Raw genomic sequence first — 21120 nt, 5'->3', positions numbered from 1 at the left:
TACTAAAGACAAAATAACAAATGGCAAAAGATCAGAAATACAGTTCTGTCAGGTACAAAGACTAACCAGAAAATAACTGCCCACAAACACAGGTGGAAAAAAACCCTACTTAAATATGATCTCCAATCAGAGGCAACGAGGACCAGCTGCCTCCAACTGGAGATCAACCCAAAAAACAACAACATAGAAATAGATAAACTAGAACTTAAACATAGAAATAGAAAACATAGAAAAACACAAAACACCCCCTGTCACACCCTGACCTACTCAACCATAGAAAATCACATCTTACCATGGTAAGGACGTGACAGAGATATTATATTCTGTGTCTGTATAGGAGATATTAATAAAGCATGTTTACATTCAGTAGGCATATACAATTGCAATCATCATCTGAGACACAGTCCATTGTCTGAGATATATTGATACAGAAGTAAGAAGTTCAGCCTCCTCTTCCTCCTCCCCCTGATCCCCTATTGTCCTGCCAGCCCCTCCCTCGGTGAGGCTGTGGCCCCCAGTGGTGATGGTCCCTGTGGGGGCCCAGGTGGTGTTCCACTGCCAGGTTTGGGGACATCCCCTTCCCTCCATCGTCTGGTCCAAACAGGGACGCTCTATGCAGACTGGTGGAAAGATCGCTGTGGGGTACGTTCAGTGTAACAGAAGTCGTTCTGTGAGGTTTTAGCTCCGTGGGCCAACACAGTCTTGTGTTACTGTACACTAGAAAACATTTTGATGTCATCAACCAATCTTTTGTCAGGAACCTTTAGCCTGACAAAGACAGGAGACCACTCCCCTTTCTGTGATAATGACCGACCAGCTTCTCTGTTCTCAGGGTGAGAAACGCTACCCTCTACATCCTGTCTGTCAGGAGCTATGACGAGGGCACTTACACCTGTGCAGCCTCTAACACTGTGGGGCATGACTGGAGCACAGCTACTTTACGTGTTGCTGGTAACTTCCCTCACCCAGTACAGTACACACATTCTGTTTGATGTTAAACTATGGTACTGCGTGGCTCATGCATGTCTGGATGCCAAATAGAGCAGACTAATGTAGAGACACAGGAGAGGAGTTATTCTATGGTTGATAGTTAATCCATGAGGTGCTCTTTGATCATGGAATTAAAAACTATAGAACAAAAATAAGTTGATGCTGGGTAGTGAACGATGCCTGAAAAGCCTTTGTGCATAACAAACTTCCAGAAGTAATCAAGGCGCTCTAATGTAGTGGAAAAATGTAAAAGCCTTTATTGTTTTAACTAAAAACAACACTGACGTATTTCGGCTACAACAGCCTTCTCAGGGTGGCAAAGAATAGTGGTGGACAAACGTGTGTATCCCAACTCTAACAGGAAGTGACTAAATTCATTACCATATGTACACTGAATTAAAATAAAACTGTAACTCAGTAAAATCAATAAAATTGTTGCATGTTGCATTTATATTTTTGTTCAGTATAATTGATGAAGTAAAAAAAACTTGATCATGCTGGATATATTGGCCTACATCACAGGTACGGACAACGAAGTTAACTTGATCAACATTACCTGGAAGTGGAGCTCAGGCATGTGATTAAGGTGTTTATTACCTGAATTAATGTACTGAGACGATGATAAGGATTGTCTGATGTGGAGCTCTCTCCCCCTTCACCCCCCCTCTCTGGCTCAGTGAGCCCCATCATAGTGTCCTTCGTTGGGGCAGTGAGCAGCTCAGAAGGGTCCTCTGTGGTCCTGCCATGCAGAGCAGTGGGGGATCTCCCCATCAGGTACACCTGGACCAGAGGACACTCTCAGACCTCAATCACCCCAACCCTGGAGAGGCATGTAGATGGTGAGCCAGTCACATTTAAAACGTACACCTGCTAAGAAAGAAAAACAAGCACATTCTCCTATAGAGGCAAAGCCCTTTATACTTCTATAGAGGCAAAGCCATTTCTACTTAAGTAGAAGAGGTCAGATTAGTGAAAGCAACATGGTGAAGTTCTCCTTAGATTTTCAGTGGTCTGAACAGCTTCTGCGTTATTGGTTAGGGGAATGTGCTATAGGCTAGGGGTTATTTTTGTACCTGGCTATAAAGGCTGTTGTTGCAATGTTCATTAAGTGTTTGGTGAATGTGTGACTTTGTGCTTTCATGTGTGTGCAGATGAGGGGGCTCTGCATATCTCCAGTGTTCAGTTATCTGATGCAGGGGTCTACCACTGTGCCGCTGAGAACAGAGCGGGACAACAGCAAAGAAGAGCCACCCTCACCATCTCTGGTATTATCCATGTCTTTATGATATCTACAGTAGAATACACACACACAAACACACACACACTGTCAACCTATCTATGCTCATCATTATCTCCTCTATCTAAAGCTGAAGATGACCCGGCTGATAGGGACAAGCAGCATAGACAGATTGTGTCTGCAGTGAGTAATAATGAGGTTGATGTGCAAGTCTCTAACGCTTGTTTGCTGAATTGTTTACCACTGTTGAACATCATGAGTCACATCTTTGTTGCGCTCTCCAGTTGTGTGTTTATTTCTAACGGCTTTCAGTGGTTCAGTTGGTATGCGTTTCCGACAATGTCATATTTCATGAATCTGACAAACATCTTTCCACAAATTGCAGGTTCCAAACATTGAAGCAGAGCAGAGAACTCCCCTGTCCAGTAACGTCCTGAGTCTAGCTCAGCGTTCTGAGATAACCCAATTACAGGCAGGAAGCACAGGTGTGTATAGCCCAAAACTTAAATCATAGTATGCTATGCATGCGAATCCTTGTACTAACTACCTTTTTAAGTATTTACAAGGCTGAGGCAATATTGTAATGTGTTATGTTATGTAATATGCATGTGTTGGGGTTCGTTTCCTTGTTCCTTGTCAATCATTGGCTCATTGGTGAAATTAGCATTATGACAATATCTTTAATTAAATCATTCAAAAACCTTTATTAATGTAATTGCAGACAGAAGTTGACAACAGGAACATAACGCATGTTTCCGAGTAAGTTCTGCATCGAAGAAAAGGTCCCAAGTTATTTTATTAAACCCGAAGTCCAGCCCTAGTGATGTCACTGCCTACGTCATTATCTTCTACTCATGAGACCAACACCATGCCTGCTCAACACTAAAACTCTTGTTTATATAGCTATCTAAAAGCTTAGAAGTAAATGTCCATGTTGATTTATAGTGGAATGTCTGACTAATCTCTTATCTCTTACACTCCCCTGTAGAGTTCTGTCTTCGCAGTCATACATTTCTCAGACAGTTTCTTCATAAGAGGCAGTGAGCCTAGAAAAGTACTGTGAAACAATATTAAACCGCATAATGTATATATATTGTTCATCTGTAGTCTAGGACCCTATAAATGTAAGGAGGGAGGGGTCTTATAACCCCTCCCCTTCTATTAATACAACATAAGCGTAATCAATTATTATAATACATGCTTTAGATTTAGAACACTCTTTGAAAGCAAACTTTATACAGTCAACTTACAATTTTGGAGTTTACTGTAGAATACTACAGTAAATACTACAGTATTATAAAAAAGCACTGTAGTAAATACCATAGAAATGTCTGCAAAATCACTACATTCCACAAAACAGTTTTTTTACTATAGTAAATACTACAGTATTTAATTTGTATATTCCCTGCACATTCCCATCTTCCATATCTTAATTTGTGCCACCTGTAAGTGAGAAACCTACATGCCAAGTTTAGACTATATATTGTGTTCCCTACAGGTTATAGAAAAGAACAGAAGCTCTGAACTCTCCATTCAGAACCCATTCCTACCTACCCACAGGTTATGGAAGATGTGCTTCTTTAGTATTTCTCCAGTAGGTTTCCTCAAGGAGAACCTCAAAGATAATACAACAGTAACACTTCATTAAATACTATAGTAATGTCCCATAAAACACTACAGTAAATACTACAGTATACTCCAGCAAATACTCCACTATACCATTTTACAGTCCGCAAAATTACTACAGTAATTACTACAGTATACTACAGTCCGCAAAAAAACACTACAGTAAGTACTACAGTATCTACAGTCCGCAAAAACACTACAGTAATTACTATAGTATATGCTACTCTTTTTTTACTAAAGCATTTATACAATAGTAAACTGTAAATGCTACAGTAAGTCTGTAAAAACACTACAATGAATACTATAGTATTCCTACCATAGTATACAGTATAGTATTTTTCATGTGGGCTTTGGTGCAATTTTCACAAGTATGTGGTACATTGTCACAACTCTAAGTAACAAAAATCAAAACAGATCATCAAAATTGCTTGCATTTCAAAACTCTAAGCACATTCTAAATTGACTGAGTACAACAAACAAATTCACAAAGTCACTTGTTCACTGCACCAAATCACTCTTTCAATTTGTATACATATTCAATCTAGATATCTGCTTTTCAAAACGCTATACTCACTTCACTTTTGATATGATTTTTTTGTAATTTGTTAACAATACTGCTCTTGATAGTATCACTGATATTTAATAAGCTTACGTATCGGCGTCACGGCCTTCGTCAGAGCTTTTGTGAATTCTCTGGAAACAGCACCTCTATGTAGACCTAGCCCCACCCACATCCGTTCCACGCATGGAAAGGGGTTGGAGGCAAAGGAAAAATAAATAAGTGCTACCAAACATAACAATATGCATTTCACAAACACTACAAAAGTGTATAAATAAGACACATATTTATACGGATGTGGGTGGGGCTAGGTCTACATAGAGGTGCTGTTTCCAGAAAATTCACAAAAGCTCTGACGAAGGCCGTGAGGCCAATACGTAAGCTTATTAAATATCAGTGATACTATCAAGAGCAGTGTGCGGTTTCCTTTTTCCTTCATCCTGTTTCAACTGTTGCCATGGACCTGCAAAAAGATTGCTCAGATGTGCGAGTGCCTTTTGAATTTTGTAATTTGTTAACAATACAATTAACTATCACTTAATCAAACTGCTCGAAACGGATAACTACTGAACCAAAATAATGTAGTGCCTAGTTAACGTATATAGTCCTGTGAAAAATAATTTGCCCCTTTCTGATTTTCTAAATTTGTGCATATTTTTTACATTAAATGCTATCAGATCTTCAACCAAAACCTAATTTTAGATAAAGGGAACCTGAGTGAACAAAACATGATACTTATTTCATTTATTTAATAAACAAAGTTATGCAACACCCAATGCCCCTGTGTGTAAAAGTAATTGCCACCTTACACTTGATAACTGGTTGTGCCACCTTTAGCTGCAATGATTGCAACAAAACAATTCCTGTAGTTGTTGATCAGTCTCACATCGTTGTGGAAGAATTTTGGCCCACTCTTCCATGCAGAACTTAACGATATTTGTGGGTTTGTGAGAATAAACTGCTTGTTTCAGGTCCTACCACAATCGGGTTTAGGTCTGGACTTTGACTATGCCATTCCAAAACTTGAAATGTGTTGCTTTTCAGCCATTCTGATGTAGACTTGTTTGTGTGTTTGCCATCATTGTCATGCTTCATGACCCAGCTGCAGCTCACGGACGGATGGCCTGACATTCTCCTGTAGAATTCTCTAATACAGAGCAGAATTCATTTAGCCGTACATATATATTTTTTACCTAATAAATGTATCAATTTGTTAAAGATAAAACCAAATCATATATGCATGTGGCTGTAAATACTACCTCATAATTTTCCATCAGCCAGGCTCTAAAGTGGAAATTGTCACTATGTGCTACAATTTGGAATTATAATGTAGTGTACAATGCACTGCTGAAATACCTGGGTTGTACAGTTGAAGTCGGAAGTTTACATACAACTTAGCCAAATACCTTTAAACTCAGTTTTTCACAATTTCTGACATTTAATCTTAGTAAAAATTCCCTGTCTTAGGTCAGTTAGGATCACCACTTTATTTTAAGAATGTGAAATCACATTCATCACATTCCCAGTGGGTCAGAAGTTTACATACACTCAATTAGTATTTGGTAGCATTGCCTTTAAATTGTTAAACTTGGGTCAAATGTTTCGGGTAGCCTTCCACAAGCTTCACACAATAAGTTGGGTGAATTTTGACCCATTCCTCCTGACCGAGCTGGTGTAACTGAGTCAGGTTTGTAGGCCTCCTTGCTTGCTTTTTCAGTTCTGCCCACAAGTTTTCTATAGGTTTGAGGTCAGGGCTTTGTGATGGCCACTCCAATACCTTGACTTTGTTGTCCTTAAGCCATTTTGCCACAACTTTGGAAGTATGCTTTGGCTCATTGTCCATTTTGAAAAATCAATTTACGACCAAGCTTTAACTTCCGGACTGATGTCTTGAGATGTTGCTTTAATATAGCCACATAATTTTCCTGCCTCATGATGCCATCTATTTTGTGAAGTGCACCAGTCCCTCCTGCAGCAAAACACCCCCACAACATGATGCTGCCACCCTCGTGCTTCAAGGTTGGGATGGTGTTCTTCGGCTTGCAAGCCTCCCCCTTTTTCCTCCAAACATAACAATGGTCATTATGCCCAAACAGTTCTATTTTGGTTTCATCAGACCAACGGACGTTTTCTCCAAAAAGTACGATCTTTGTCCCCATGTGCAGTTGCAAACCGTAGTCTGGCTTTTTTATGGCGGTTTTGGAACAGTGGCTTCTTCCTTGCTGAGCGGCCATTCAGGTTATGTCGATATAGGACTCGTTTTACTGTAGATATAGATACTTTTGTACCTGTTTCCTCCAGCATCTTCACAAGGTCCTTTGCTGTTGTTCTGGGATTGATTTGCACTTTTCGCACCAAAGTGTGTTCATCTCTAGGAGACAGAACGTGTCTCCTTCCTGAGCGGTATGACGGCTGCGTGGTCCCATGGTGTTTATACTTGCATACTATTGTTTGTACAGATGAACGTGGTACCTTCAGGCATTTGTAAATTGCTCCCAAGGATGAACCAGACTTGTGGAGGTTTACAATTTTGTTTCTGAGGTCTTGGCTGATTTATAAGTGAAATAATCTGTCTGTAAACAATTGTGGAAAAATGTTTGTGTCATGCACAAAGTAGATGTCCTAACCGACTTGCCAAAACTATAGTTTGTTAACAAGAAATTTGTGGAGTGGTTGAAAAACGAGTTTTAATGACTCCATCCTAAGTGTATGTAAACTTCCGACTTCAATTGTATATTTAAGCAATATAGACAATATACCACGGCTAAGAGCTGTTCTTAGGCACGACGTAACCAGATTGCCTGGATACAACCCTTAGCCATCGTATATTGGCCATATACCACAAACCCTGAGGTGCCTTATTGCTTATATAAACTGGTTACCAACAAAACATTTTTTGTTATACCTGTGGTACAGTATATGCCCGATTATAACATTGCTTTCAGACAATCAGCATTCAGGGATTGAACCACCCGGTTTATAAAAACAATATCTTCCCCTCATTATCTGAATTTCATTGATATATTGTAAGCTGATGAGTTTCAAGCAGAGAGACCGGCGATACTGTATAAGTTGACAAGTCATGAAGAAAAGGTGGTCTTGTACAATGTTGCATGAGGCAGAAATTGCATACAGCACTGTACTATATTTTTACAGTAGCCAACTGCTTTACAATAGCCCTATTTCTGATCAACAAGATCTCACGGTTTGACTAATTTGACTTCAGATTCTGACGTTTGTCAACGTTTCTCCAAATGTCAAATTCCGAAGTTGCTCCAAACGTTTCGAGGTGTTTTGGACACCCTGGGTTTCTCCTCCTGCTGCAGCTGCACCCCACATTGTTTAGGAATTAATTCCGAATGGTTCATTTAAAAGTTAAGGTTTGGGACATTACAAGTGTTATCAGTTTAGAGTTTTGTACTTAGAGAATATACCACTGAAAAATATGCTAAAGTGATTGACTATTGTGCCTAGAAACCCACAGGAAACAGTGGTATTCTTGTTTTTCGACTAGCATGCATTTTTGTTTGACACCATTCTTTTCATTATTTTCTAGTTTCAGTCCAAGCATCTCAAAGAGACTTGAACAACAACATCACGCAAGTGTCTACCCCTGACACTTTACGACTGCTCTCGTCTCTCAAGAAGACAGCTTTAGGACTAGCACGTCTCAGCGGAGGACAGACAGGATTGCTGGTACTACCTGACCTTCACTCTCAGCTACCATTGAACCAGGCCTCGGCCAAACCAACCCAGCCCACAATCACACAGATCCAGCTTCCAGTACTACAACCCCCACATCCACCTCTATATCAACCCTTAGACCTACTAAGCCAGCCTTCAGTAACTCATAGAGTCCTCTCACTTACCCAGCTTCCAATAATACATACCCAGCCAACATTAGCACATAATCCACCCCTAGTGACACAACGCCAGGTTTTAGTCCCACATAGCCAATCTCAATTAACACAGTCCGTATCCCAAAGCATCCACAACCAGCCATCAGTCATGCATATCCAGCATCAAGTCACTGACCAACCAATTAAGCCACTAAAGCCCATCGCCAGTATTACCCAGTCTCTGGTCCCACGCCCGCAACCTTCTCCAGACTCTCCCACCCACCTTTCAGACCCCTCTACCCAGAGTCCTGATTGTCTTACCCAGCCCAGAGAACCTGTGACTCAGTCTCTACTCATGCAAACCCTGCATCCTTCTGACTCAATCACTCAAACCCACCGTCCTGTAACGCAAGGTTATCCTTCATATCCACATATACAGCATCCTAGCCCTGTCACCCTGTTTTCAGTCAGACAAATCCAGCCTGAACCTATACAAACCCAGCCTGAACCTACACAAACTCAGCCTGAACCTACACAAACCCAGCCTGAACCTACACAAACTCAGCCTGAACCTACACAAACCCAGCCTGAACCTACACAAACTCAGCCTGAACCTACACAAACCCAACCTCAACCTCAACCTACACAAACCCAGCCTAAACCTCAACAAACTCAGCCTGAATCTACACAAACCCATCCTCTACCTAAACAAACTCAGCCTGAACCTACACCCACTCAGCCTGAACCTACACCCACTCAGCCTGAACCTACACAAGCCCAACATGAACCTACACAAACCCAGCCTGAACTTACACAAACCCAGCCGAAACCTCAACAAACCCAGCCTACACATCTCCTGACCCAGCCTTCAGTCTCAATCACACATCCTCCTGACCTGAGCACCATACCCCCCACCCCTGACCCCAAGGGCCCTAGTGCCCCATGGACCTCCACACCAGACCTCCCGCAGCAGAACATGAATCAGCCCGCTAAGCCAGTTCATCCAGCCAAACCAAACAGGCACAATGACACAGAGCCCACAGAGTGGCTGAAGAGGAACACTTCTCAGTCCCCCATCAGGACCAGTGAGGACCCCAGGTAGGGCACTATGCGGTACAGTGGCAAGAGGTGGGAGATGAAGTTGACTTTTATTTTGAAATCATCCCAGTCGTCTGCTTACAGCATAGATAGTTTTTACAGTATCTGCCAGTGGTGGAAAAAGTAACCCATTGCCATACTTGAGTACAAGTAAAGATACCTTAATAGAAAAGGGAAAGTCATCCAGTAAAATAATACTTGAATAAAAGTCTAAAAGTATTTGGTTTTTAATATACTTTTAAGTATCAAAAGTAATGTAGTTGCTAAAATATACTTCAATTTCTTTATATTTATTTATTTCACTTTTATTTAACCAGGTAGGCGAGTTGAGAACAAGTTCTCATTTACAATTGCGACCTGGCCAAGATAAAGCAAAGCAGTTTGACACATACAACAACACAGAGTTACACATGGAGTAAAACAAACATACAGTCAATAATATAGTAGAAAAATAAGTCTATATACATACAAAGTGAGCAAATGAGGTGAGATAAGGGAGGTAAAGGCAAAAAAGGCCATGGTGGCGAAGTAAATACAGTATAGCAAGTAAAACACTGGAATGGTAGATTTGCAGTGGAAGAAAGTGCAAAGTAGAAATAGAAATAATGGGGTGCAAAGGAGCAAAATAAATAAATAAATAAATAAATAAATAAATACAGTAGGGGAAGAGGTAGTTGTTTGGGCTAAATTATAGATGGGCTATGTACAGGTGCAGTAATCTGTGAGCTGCTCTGACAGCTGGTGCTTAAAGCTAGTGAGGGAGATAAGTGTTTCCAGTTTTAGAGATTTTTGTAGTTCGTTCCAGTCATTGGCAGCAGAGAACTGGAAGGAGAGGAGGCCGAAGGAGGAATTGGCTTTGGGGGTGACCAGAGAGATATACCTGCTGGAGCGCGTGCTACAGCTGGGTGCTGCTATGGTGACCAGCGAGCTGAGATAAGGGAGAACTTTACCTAGCAGGGTCTTGTAGATGACCTGGAGCCAGTGGGTTTGGCGACGAGTATGAAGCGAGGGCCAGCCAACGAGAGCGTACAGGTCGCAGTGGTGGGTAGTATATGGGGCTTTGGTGACAAAACAGATGGCACTGTGATAGACTGCATCCAATTTATTGAGTAGGGTATTGGAGGCTATTTTGTAAATGACATCGCCGAAGTCGAGAATCGGTAGGATGGTCAGTTTTACCATGGTATGTTTGGCAGCATGAGTGAAAGATGCTTTATTGCGAAATAGGAAGCCAATTCTAGATTTAACTTTGGATTGGAGATGTTTGATGTCAGTCTGGAAGGAGAGTTTACAGTCTAACCAGACACCTAGGTATATGTAGTTGTCCACATATTCTAAGTCAGAACCGTCCAGAGTAGTGATGCTGGACGGGCGGGCAGGTGCAGGCAGCGATCAGTTGAAGAGCATGCATTTAGTTTTACTTGTATTTAAGAGCAGTTGGAGGCCACGGAAGGAGAGTTGTATGGCATTGAAGCTCGTCTGGAGGGTAGTTAACCCAGTGTCCAAAGAAGGGCCAGAAGTATACAGAATGGTGTCGTCTGCGTAGAGGTGGATCAGAGACTCACCAGCAGCAAGAGCGACATCATTGATGCATACAGAGAAAAGAGTCGGCCCAAGAATTGAATATAAAGAATATAAAGGACATAATTTACAAGCAAAGCATGTGTTTAAGTGAGTCCGCCAAATCAGAGGCAGTAGGGATGAACAGGACTGTTCTCTTGATAAGTGTGTGAATTAGACCATTTTTCTGTCCTGCTAACCATTAAAAATGTAACGAGTACTTTTGGGTGTCAGGAAAAATGTATGGAGTAAAAAGTACAGAATTATCATTAGGAATGTAGTGAAGTAAAAGAAAAACTAGTCAAAAATATAAATAGTAAATTACAGATACCCCAAAAAACGACTTATGTAGTACTTTCCAGTATTTTTACTTAAGTACTTTATACCATTGGTATCTGCTTACAGTGTGCATGCATTCTTTGCAAAGCAAAATATACAGTAATACTCAATGTTTTGAGTGATTGTGTGCTATGTGGACAATGGTGAATAGGGGGAATGCAACAGTAAGGCTTAATCAATGGAAGAACTTTCAAGATGTAGCTTTCTGTGAATCTGAGGAGTGTATCAGGATCTACGAGATCATTTACCACTTTCTATATGGGGCTCACAAGCTTAAACTGCTGACAAGACTCCAGATAAAACTCTGCAACCACCACAGCTGCTATCACACTTGGGGATCTATTCAATTTGCATTGCGGAAGTTCAGCTTTACAGGGCGATTGAAATTTACAGGCAATTTTCCTGTTTTAGCGGAGACTGCATTCACGGTAAATGCTACATATCTCGGCTCAATCGGAAATTAACTTTACATTTCTGTTGCGGAATCTGTAACTCTTCAGTAATACAGACTGAATAGAACCTTTGATCTTGCTTAAATATTTGCACAGTTGCGACATGTATTATTCTGTTGGCTGTAATGACTAACATTTTTACACAATGAGGCCATGAGTTTGTTTCACTCCTAATTCTTTTGATTGGATAATGTTGCAAGAGAAATGTACATCACAACTGAAACTCCTAATATCCAAAGTCTTTCTTTTACCTATTGTATTTGGAGCTCCTTCGACTAAATGCTGCATTTGGACATAATTATGATCACCATTAAGAATGAGAAGAATGGAACGATCTTACTCTTGCTCTCTGTCTCACTCCCTCTCTCTCCCAGAGTAAAGCCTCCTCCTCCTCCGTGGCTTCCAGTGCTGGAGAAACATGACATCCCCATCGTGGTGGGAGTGGGCGTGTCTCTGGCCTTCATCTTCATCACCATGGCCTTCTACTCCCTGGTCCAGAAGAACGAGCCTGCCCCCGCTATTAGAGGTCAGTGGGCTGACCAGCTCAATCTCTGCTGGATCTCAACCCTAATGCCTATCTTTTAGCATACTGTTTTCATGGTTCAAATTACTCATGGGCAGGACAAAACATGGCACTGCCTATTAAATGTTAGCACCCCTATAATCATAAAAAATCTTAACAACCAGAAATTGCAAGATTCTGACAGTGATTTGAACCCTGGGCATGGAGTTATAAAAGAGGAAGTATACTGAACAAAACTTTAAAGGCAACATGCAAAGTGTTGTTCCAATGTTTCATGAGCTGAAATAAAAGATCTCAGAAATTTTCCATACTCACAAAAAGCTTATTTCTCTCACATTTGGTGCTCAAATTGGTTTACATTCATGTTAGTGAGCATTTCTCTTTTACAAGATAACGCATCCACCTGACAGGTGTGGCATATCAAGAAACTGATTAAACAGCATGATCATTACACAGGTGCAATTGGAATGCTGACTGCAGGAATGTCTACTAGAGCTGTTGGCAGAGAATTAATGTTAATTTCTCTACCATAAGCCGCCTCCAACTTCGTTTTAGAGAATTTGGCAGTACACCCAATCGGCCTCACAACCGCAGATCACGTGTAACCACGCCAGCCCAGGACCTCCATATCCAACTTCTTCACCTGCGGGATTGTCTGAGATCAGCCACCTAGACAGCTGATGAAACTGAGGAGTATTTCTGTCTGTAATAAAGCCCTTTTAAGGTGAAAAACTCATTCTGATTGGATGGGCCTGGCTCCCCTATGGGTGAGCCTGGCTCCCAAGTGGGTGGGTCAATGCCCTCATGGTTAGTCAAGGTAATTGAGGTAATATGTAGGTAGAGTTAATACAAATAGGTAGAGTTATTAAAGTGACTATGCATAGTTAATAACAGAGAGTAGCAGCAGTGTAAAAGAGGGGGGCAATGCAAATAGTCTGGGTAGCCATTTGATTAGATGTTCAGTAGTCTTATGGCTTGCGGGTAGAAGCTGTTTAGAAGCCTCTTGGACCTAGACTTGGCGCTCCGGTACAGCTTGCCATGCGGTAGCAGAGAGAACAATCTATGACTAGGGTGGCTGGAGTCTTTGACAATTTTTTGGGCCTTCCTCTGACACCGCCTTGTATAGAGTTCCTGGATGGCAGGAAGCTTGGCCCCAGTGATGTACCCTCTGTAGTGCCTTGCGGTCGGAGGCCAAGCAGTTGCAATACCAGGCAGTGATGCAATTAGTCAGGAGTCAGGATGCTCTCGATGGTGCAGCTGTAGAACCTTTAGAGGATCTGAGGACCCATGCCAAATCTTTTCAGTCTCCTGAGGAGGAATAGGTTTTATCGTGCCCTCTTCACAACTATCTTGGTGTGCTTGGACCATGTTAGTTTGTTGGTGATGTGGACACCAAGGAACTTGAAGCTCTCAACCTGCTCCACTACAGCCCTGTCGATGAGAATGGGGGCGTGCTCGGTCCTCCTTTTCCTGTAGTCCACAATCATCTCGTTTGTCTTGATCACGTTCAGGGAGAGGTTGTTGTCCTGGCACCACACAGCCAGGTCTCTGACCTCCTCCCTATAGGCTGTCTCGTCGTTGTTGGTGATCAGGCCTACCACTGTTGTGTCATCGGCAAACTTAATGATGGTGTTGGAGTCGTGCCTGGCTGTGCAGTCATGAGTGAACAGGGAGTACAGGAGGGGACTGAGCACGCACCCCTGAGGGGCCCCTGTGTTGAGGATCAACATGGCGGATGTGTTGTTACCTACCCTTACCACCTGGGGGCAGCCTGTCAGGAAGTCCAGGATCCAGTTGCAGAGGAAGGTGTTTAGTCCCAGGGTCCTTAGCTTAGTGATGAGCTTTGAGGGCACTATGGTGTTGAATGCTGAGCTGTAGTCAATTAATAGCATTCTCACACAGGTGTTCCTTTTTTCCAGGTGGGAAAGGGCAGTGTGGAGTGCAATAGAGATTGCATCATCTGTGGATCTGTTGGGGCGGTATGCAAATTGAGTGGGTCTAGTGTTTTTGGGATGATGGTATTGATGTGAGCCATGACAAGCCTTTCAAAGCACTTCATGGCTACAGACATGAGTGCTATGGGTCGGTAGTCATTTAGGAGGTTACCTTAATGTTCTTGGGCACAGGGACTATGGTGGTCTGCTTGAAACATGTTGGTATTTGACTCAGACAGGGAGAGGTTGAAAATGTCAGTGAAGACACTTGCCAGTTGGTCAGCGCATGCTCAGAGGACACGTCCTGGTAATCCGTCTGGCCCTGCGGCCTTGTGAATGTTGACCTGTTTAAAGGTCTTACTCACATCAGCTGCAGAGAGCGTGATCACACAGTCATCCGGAACAGCTGATGCTTTCATGCATGCTTCAGTGTTACTTGCCTCGAAGCGAGCATATAAGTTATTTAGCTTGTCTGGTAGGCTCGTATCACTGGGCAACTCTCTGCTGTGCTTTCCTTTGTAGTCTGTAATAGTTTGCAAGCCCTGCCACATCTGACGAGCGTGGGAGCCGGTGTAGTACGATTCGATCTTAGTCCTGTACTGACGCTTTGCTTGTTTGATGGTTTGGTTATATTTAACTGTAACTCAGTAAAGTTGTTGAAATTGTTGCATGTTGCATTTATATCTTTGTTCAGTATATTAATTTATCTTATTGAATCCCATTAGCCTTGTCTTCCACAGTTCCCAGGAACCTGGGAGTCCCTTTCAGACATGCTGAACGTCTGGACACTGGGAGGACCTATGAGAACAGGTGATTGTTGTTGGCACTATTATTGTGTTTGTTGTTCTTGTTGTTGTTGAGGATATCTCTATGAAAATAGGACTGTACTTCCCCTTATGGCTAATATATAGTATATGTATCCTCGGTTCTGGAAGGGCGTTTGAGGATGATGATTTGATGGCTGTGATTGAACAAAGCCCCAACACGTCAGATACACGTACCAGACCTCCTGCCCCCAGCCCAGTCACTGTGATGATAGACCCTGCCTTTGATGAGAATCAAGAGACACAGCCTCGCCCCCCGCCCACTCCAGAACACTCAGTCATAGCAGAAACCTACCCTGAGCCCATCGAAGACACACAGGTCAGTATATGTGTGTGTGTGGTGTGTGCGTGTGAATACATGTGTGCTCGCGTGTATGTATGTATGTAATGTATGTATGTATGTAAAATCATGTCCAACATTTCCCACACATTGCCATGCCAAGATATTACAAATTCAGGAGTAGCAGTTGTCTGGATCCTCTCCACCTCAGGTTGACCCCTTCCTGGATGAAGAGAAAGACTGCAGCCTGTCTCACCCCAGCATCCAGCTGCAGTGTGTGGAGGACTGGGGCGGTGGAGGAGTATACGGACAATGCCAGGGCCAGGACTTTCTCCCTGAGCCCCCCTCGCTCACTCCTTCACCTTTCCGCTCCCCCACTCCCTCCCCTTCTCCTGTGCGTGAGGAAAGCCTGCGCTCCTCCCTGACCCTCCAGACCACTGAGCCCCGTGCCACGCCCGTCCGCCACAGCATCAGCATCTCCCACGGTAACGCCCCCCTCCTCCTCTCCCACTGCGTCTCCCTAGGCCTCACCACCGTCGCCGTTGATGTTCACTTCTACCCAGCAGCTCTTGCGTCAGCCACCGCTGCCATGGCGACCGTGACAGCCGCCACACAGGTTAATGCTACCGCCGCTGCTGCTCCAGGGCCCCAGCTCAGCTCCCGATTGGCCCACAGTCAGGAGCATGACCAATCGTTTCCCAGCATGTGCCAGAGTAAGTAACTAGATAGAGGGAATGCCGGATGGAGAATTGGTTCCAACACAGATGTTGCCATTAGTCTCCACTTTGGACAGCTTGGCTGGATTGTTGGTTGTCTTCACGTGTCTGTGTTTATCAGCCTGTTTCCTCTGCCTTGTTCTGACGCTGGTGTGGAGAATGTGTTTGTGTTGGAACCATCCACTGAAGACTATAGGACAGCATCCTAAATGCACTACACATACCGCACCACAGTCAGCTATAAACATGTCAACTACATAATGTCAATGTATTCTGCTTCTGTCCTTCATAAAGAAAAGTCATGAGATTTTCATTATTGATAATGTATATTATGGCTTCATTGTGTATTACAAATGTCAGTTACATAATGATGCTTGACACCTAAAATAATGCATTTATAGGAAGCAAAAACTAGAATATGTATAAGTGCTTTCATAATCTTGTTTTACATGCCAATGTTTCTCTGCCTTGACTGAATATATAGCTCATTATATTTATATATACACTTTATAAACTCATTTGTGTCAAATACATTTTATCAGTTGAATATTCTACAATGAAAAAGCCAAGGAGAAAACAGCTGTGTACAAAATATTGCAATCTTTGTTACTTTACACTTCCTAATCAGGTAATCCACAACCTCTCTCTGTTGCACCATAAACTGACTGTTACTTCTGTGCTGAAACCAAAGAAAGATGACGACAGGGCTTAACTTACTGTAAGTCCCAATTTGAGACCCAGCTGACCTGAAATGTCATTTATCTGGATCAGTTCACTTTATGATAAGTGAAATGTCTAACTTTCATGAATTTCCTTTTCCTTTGCTACTGCCATGAATTCATTCACTCTTAAATTAAACTGAAAATTCTATTTTTTTCCTGTATTTCTCATATTTGTTTCAATAACATGTCCAGTATCAATTGTTGCTAACAAAAGTTAATGTAATTTTTTTTTTTTATCTTACATATTTATATTTGAGTGTATTAAATCAGTGAACTTATTACGTTTGTATGGGTGATAAAATGCCAAGAAAAATATTAAAAGTTATTTGACACAGATCTAACATTCACATACTGTGATAATTATTACTTTTTTAAAGTACTGTATCAAATGGATTTTTAGATACTCAACAACAGCCAAAAATAAAAAGGGAAATAATACTGCTGTATTGGTTTTTGTTTGGTAGCTTCTGCAAAAATACAATTAAATAAATTATCATAGCTAGATCACTATGGATGTACTGTAATGTAGACCTAAATCAATGTCAAATAAACCTTATTACAGAGTGGAAGGTTTCGGATGGATCCCACTTTCTCATACATAGGGCCGTTACTGAGCTAAGCAAGACCGCCTTTTCCTATTTTGCACCGGAGGCATGGAACCAGTGAAGGCTCCTCAGAGAAGGAAATGGAGGACCATCCTCCTCAGTGAATTAAAAAATGTAAATGGATAACTTTTTTTAAATGTTGCACTTTTTTAGATAAAACTACACTAAATATATCCACATCACCAAATAATTGATAAAACAATGTTTTGCAATGAAGGTCTACAGTAGCCTCAACAGCACTCTGTAGGGTAGCACCAGGGTGTAGCCGAAGGACAGTTAGTTTGGTTGACTTCAATGCAAAACTTAGAAGGCGCATGGTTCTTACCCCCTTCCATAGTCTTACACAGTAATTATGGAGGACATCCGGAGGACATCCTCCAACCTACCAGAGATCTTGCAGCATGAACTGACATTAATCTAGTACGTCCACAAGCAAAGGGAAAAGGTGAGAGGAGGAGAGCGCGTAGATGCAAGAAGGAATTATACAATGAGCAAAATGATCATGCTGTTTGTTGGTGGCTGCCATGAAAGTGAACTATGTTTGCAAACAGACCGAAACTGGGATAAACATAACTCGTTTGCAACTGTTGCACTAATGATTACACCCTAGATCAGCGAGATGCAGGCAAGAGTGTGCAAAGCAGTATTGAATGTGTCACTGTCTGTCTACCATGATTACTCAAATTTCCCTCTCAACCTGTAAACCTACGTTGTAAACTTTAATTCATAGGCTAGGTTGTAGCAACCTCATGATGGGTGAAGGGAAATTCATGTAGTAGCCTAAACCTATCGATGTTACATTGAGCTGGGTGAATGGATATGGATGATAGTCATCCAGTATACTGTAATAGAAATAAGGCCATGCTCATAAAAAAAATTATTGTCCTCCCTCTTAAAATGTCACCGACCACCACTGCATGGAACAGTCTGCAAAATACACTTCACCTAGATGTAAACTCAGCAAAAAAATCAAAAATGTCCCTTTTTCAGGACCCTGTCTTTCAAAGATAATTCGTAAAAATCCAAATAACTTCACAGATCTTCATTGTAAAGGGTTTAAACACTGTTTCCCATGCTTGTTCAATGAACCATAAAAAAATGAACATGCACCTGTGGAACGGTCGTTAAGACACTAACAGCTTACAGACGGTAGGCAATTAAGGTCACAGTTAGGACACTAAAAGAGGCCCTTCTACTGACTCTGAAAACCACCAAAAGAAAGATGCCCAGGGTACCTGCTCATCTGCGTGAACGTGCATTAGGCATGCTGCAAGGAGGCATGAGGACTGCAGATGTGGCCAGGGCAATAAATTGCAATGTCCGTACTGTGAGAAGCTTAAGACAGCACTACAGGGAGACAGGACAGACAGCTGATCATCCTCACAGTGGCAGACCACGTGTAACAACACCTGCACAGGATCGGTACATCCGAACATCACACCTGCGGGACAGGTACAGGATGGCAACAACAACTGCCCGAGTTACACCAGGAACGCACAATCCCTCCATCAGTGCTCAGACTGTCCGCAATAGGCTGAGAAAGGCTGGACTGAGGGCTTGTAGGTCTGTTGCAAGGCAGGTCCTCACCAGATATCACCGGCAACAACGTCGCTTATGGGCACAAATCCACCGTCGCTGGACCAGACAGGACTGGAAAAAAGTGCTCTTCACTGACGAGTCGCGGTTTTGTCTCACCAGGGGTGATGGTCAGATTCGTGTTTATCGTCGAAGGAATGAGCGTTACACCGAGGCCTGTACTCTGGAGCGGGATCGATTTGGAGGTGGAGGGTATGTCATGGTCTGGGGCGGTGTGTCACCGCATCATCGGACTGAGCTTGTTGTCATTGCAGGAAATCTCAACGCTGTGCGTTACAGGGAAGACATCCTCCTCCCTCATGTGGTACCCTTCCTGCAGGCTCATCCTGACTTGACCATCCAGCATGACAATGCCACCAGCCATACTGCTGGTTCTGTGTGTGATTTCCAGCAAGACAGGAATGACAGGAGTGTTCTGCCCTGGGCAGCGAAGAGCCCGGATCTCAATCCCATTGAGCACGTCTAGAACCTGTTGGATCGGAGGGTGAGGGCTAGGGCCATTCCCCCCCAGAAATGTCTGGGAATTTGCAGGTGCCTTGGTGGATGAGTGGGGTAACATCTCACAGCAAGAATTGTCAAATCTGGTGCAGTCCATGAGGTGGAGATGCACTGCAGTACTTAATGCAGCTGGTGACCACACCAGATACTGACTGTTACTTTGGACCCCCTTTGTTCAGGGACACATTATTCCATTTCTGTTAGTCACATGTCTGTGGAATTGTTCAGTTTATGTCTCAGTTGTTTAATCTTATGGTCATACAAATATTTACATATGTTAAGTTTGCTGAAAATAACCGCAGTTGACAGTGAGAGGATGTTTCTTTTTTTGCCAAGTTTACTAGTGCCCCTTAGTGAGTTTAAAAACTCTGGTAAATGTTTTCTGTAGGCCGGATATGTGCTTACTGACATGTTATGGTTTTTGTATTGTAAATTGTGTAATGTTGTGTTGACTACCTCTGCTTTCTTGGCCTGTGTCTAAACGGGTTTTTGTTTTCTCGTGCAATTGCATAGCCTATAGCAATGTTGCGCAACATGAGCTCATGGGATCTCATGAAGTGTTTGATTAGATTTTCGATTACATTTGCATTGATGTCAGAGTGATTAGACAGACAAGAGTACTGAGTACAAGGCAGTTAGCAAGTTTGGTAGGCTAATAATGACCATCGGCAGCATCAGAGCTTGGATTACCGTGACTAAACCGTTATGTGGAATTTGACTGCCTTCATGACTCGTGACAGCCGGTGTGGCAATAATACGGTCACCGCACAGCCCTAGATGTGATTACCCATCTTCCACGAGAAACTCCATCACTTGATGTTTTGCTGATGGTGGGACTTGATCCAGCAACCTTTCGGTTACTATTCCAACGCTCTAACCACTAGGCTACCTGCCACCCAGGTGGGTTGATATACAGAAAGACCAAGTCCATGTTATGGCAAAAACAACGCAAATAAGCAAAGAGAAACGACAGTCCGTCATTATTTTAAGACATGAAGGTCAGTCAATCCGGAACATCAAGAACTTTGAACATTTCCTCAAGTGCAGACGCAAAAACCATCAAGCGCTATGATGAAACTGGCTCTCATGACGACCACCACAGGAAAGGAAGACCCAGAGTTACCTCTGCTGCAGAGGATAAATTTGAGTTAACTGCACCTCAGATTGCAGCCCAAATAAATGCTTCAGAGTTCAAGTAACAGACATCTCAACATCAACTGTTCAGAGGAGACTGCGTGAATAAGGCCTTCATGGTCAAATTGCTGCTAAGAAACCACTACTAAAGGACACCAATAACAAGAGACTTGCTTGGGCCAAGAAACACGAGCAATGGACATTAGACCGGTGGAAATCTGTCCTTTGGTCTGATGAGTCCAAATGAGATTTTTGGTTCCAACCGCTGTGGCTTTGTGAGATGCAGAGAAGGTGCACGGATGATCTCTGCATGTGTGGTTCCCACAGTGAAGCATGGAGGAGGAGGTATGATGGTGTGGAGGTGCTTTGCTGGTGACACTGTCAGTGATTTATTTAGAATTCAAGGCACACTTAACCAGCATGGCTACCACGGCATTTTGCAGCGATATGCCATCCCATCTGGTTGGCACTTAATGGGACAATCATTTGTTTTTCAACAGGACAATGAGCCAAAACACACCTCCAGGCTGTGCAAGGGCTATTTGGCCAAGGAGTGATGAGTGCTGCATCAGATGACCTAGCCTCCAC

The 21120-nt window shown here is 42.7% G+C and overlaps 2 protein-coding genes across 2 annotated transcripts; both read left to right on the top strand.

The window, feature by feature from the left end:
* The first annotated feature begins 926 nt into the window (after positions 1-926).
* On the top strand, positions 927-12524 carry LOC123729311 (proteoglycan 4). The gene is made up of 6 exons (XM_045704190.1): positions 927-1829; positions 2142-2255; positions 2358-2410; positions 2613-2712; positions 7969-9349; positions 12075-12524. The coding sequence occupies exons 5-6, from the start codon at positions 8421-8423 to the stop codon at positions 12283-12285; spliced, it is 1140 nt and encodes a 379-aa protein (XP_045560146.1). The 5' UTR covers positions 927-1829; positions 2142-2255; positions 2358-2410; positions 2613-2712; positions 7969-8420; the 3' UTR covers positions 12286-12524.
* Positions 12525-14748: 2224 nt separating this feature from the next.
* Positions 14749-17203, top strand: LOC123729136 (uncharacterized). Its single transcript, XM_045703017.1, has 3 exons — positions 14749-14967; positions 15093-15300; positions 15473-17203. Exons 2-3 carry the CDS (start codon positions 15115-15117, stop codon positions 15980-15982), a joined length of 696 nt encoding a protein of 231 aa, XP_045558973.1. The 5' UTR covers positions 14749-14967; positions 15093-15114; the 3' UTR covers positions 15983-17203.
* Positions 17204-21120: the final 3917 nt, after the last annotated feature.

Source organism: Salmo salar, chromosome ssa20 (assembly GCF_905237065.1).
Source record: "Salmo salar chromosome ssa20, Ssal_v3.1, whole genome shotgun sequence".
NCBI classification, from domain to species: domain Eukaryota; kingdom Metazoa; phylum Chordata; class Actinopteri; order Salmoniformes; family Salmonidae; genus Salmo; species Salmo salar.
The sequence above is the reverse complement of the archived record's forward strand: the minus strand, read 5'-3'. Positions and strand labels throughout refer to the sequence as shown.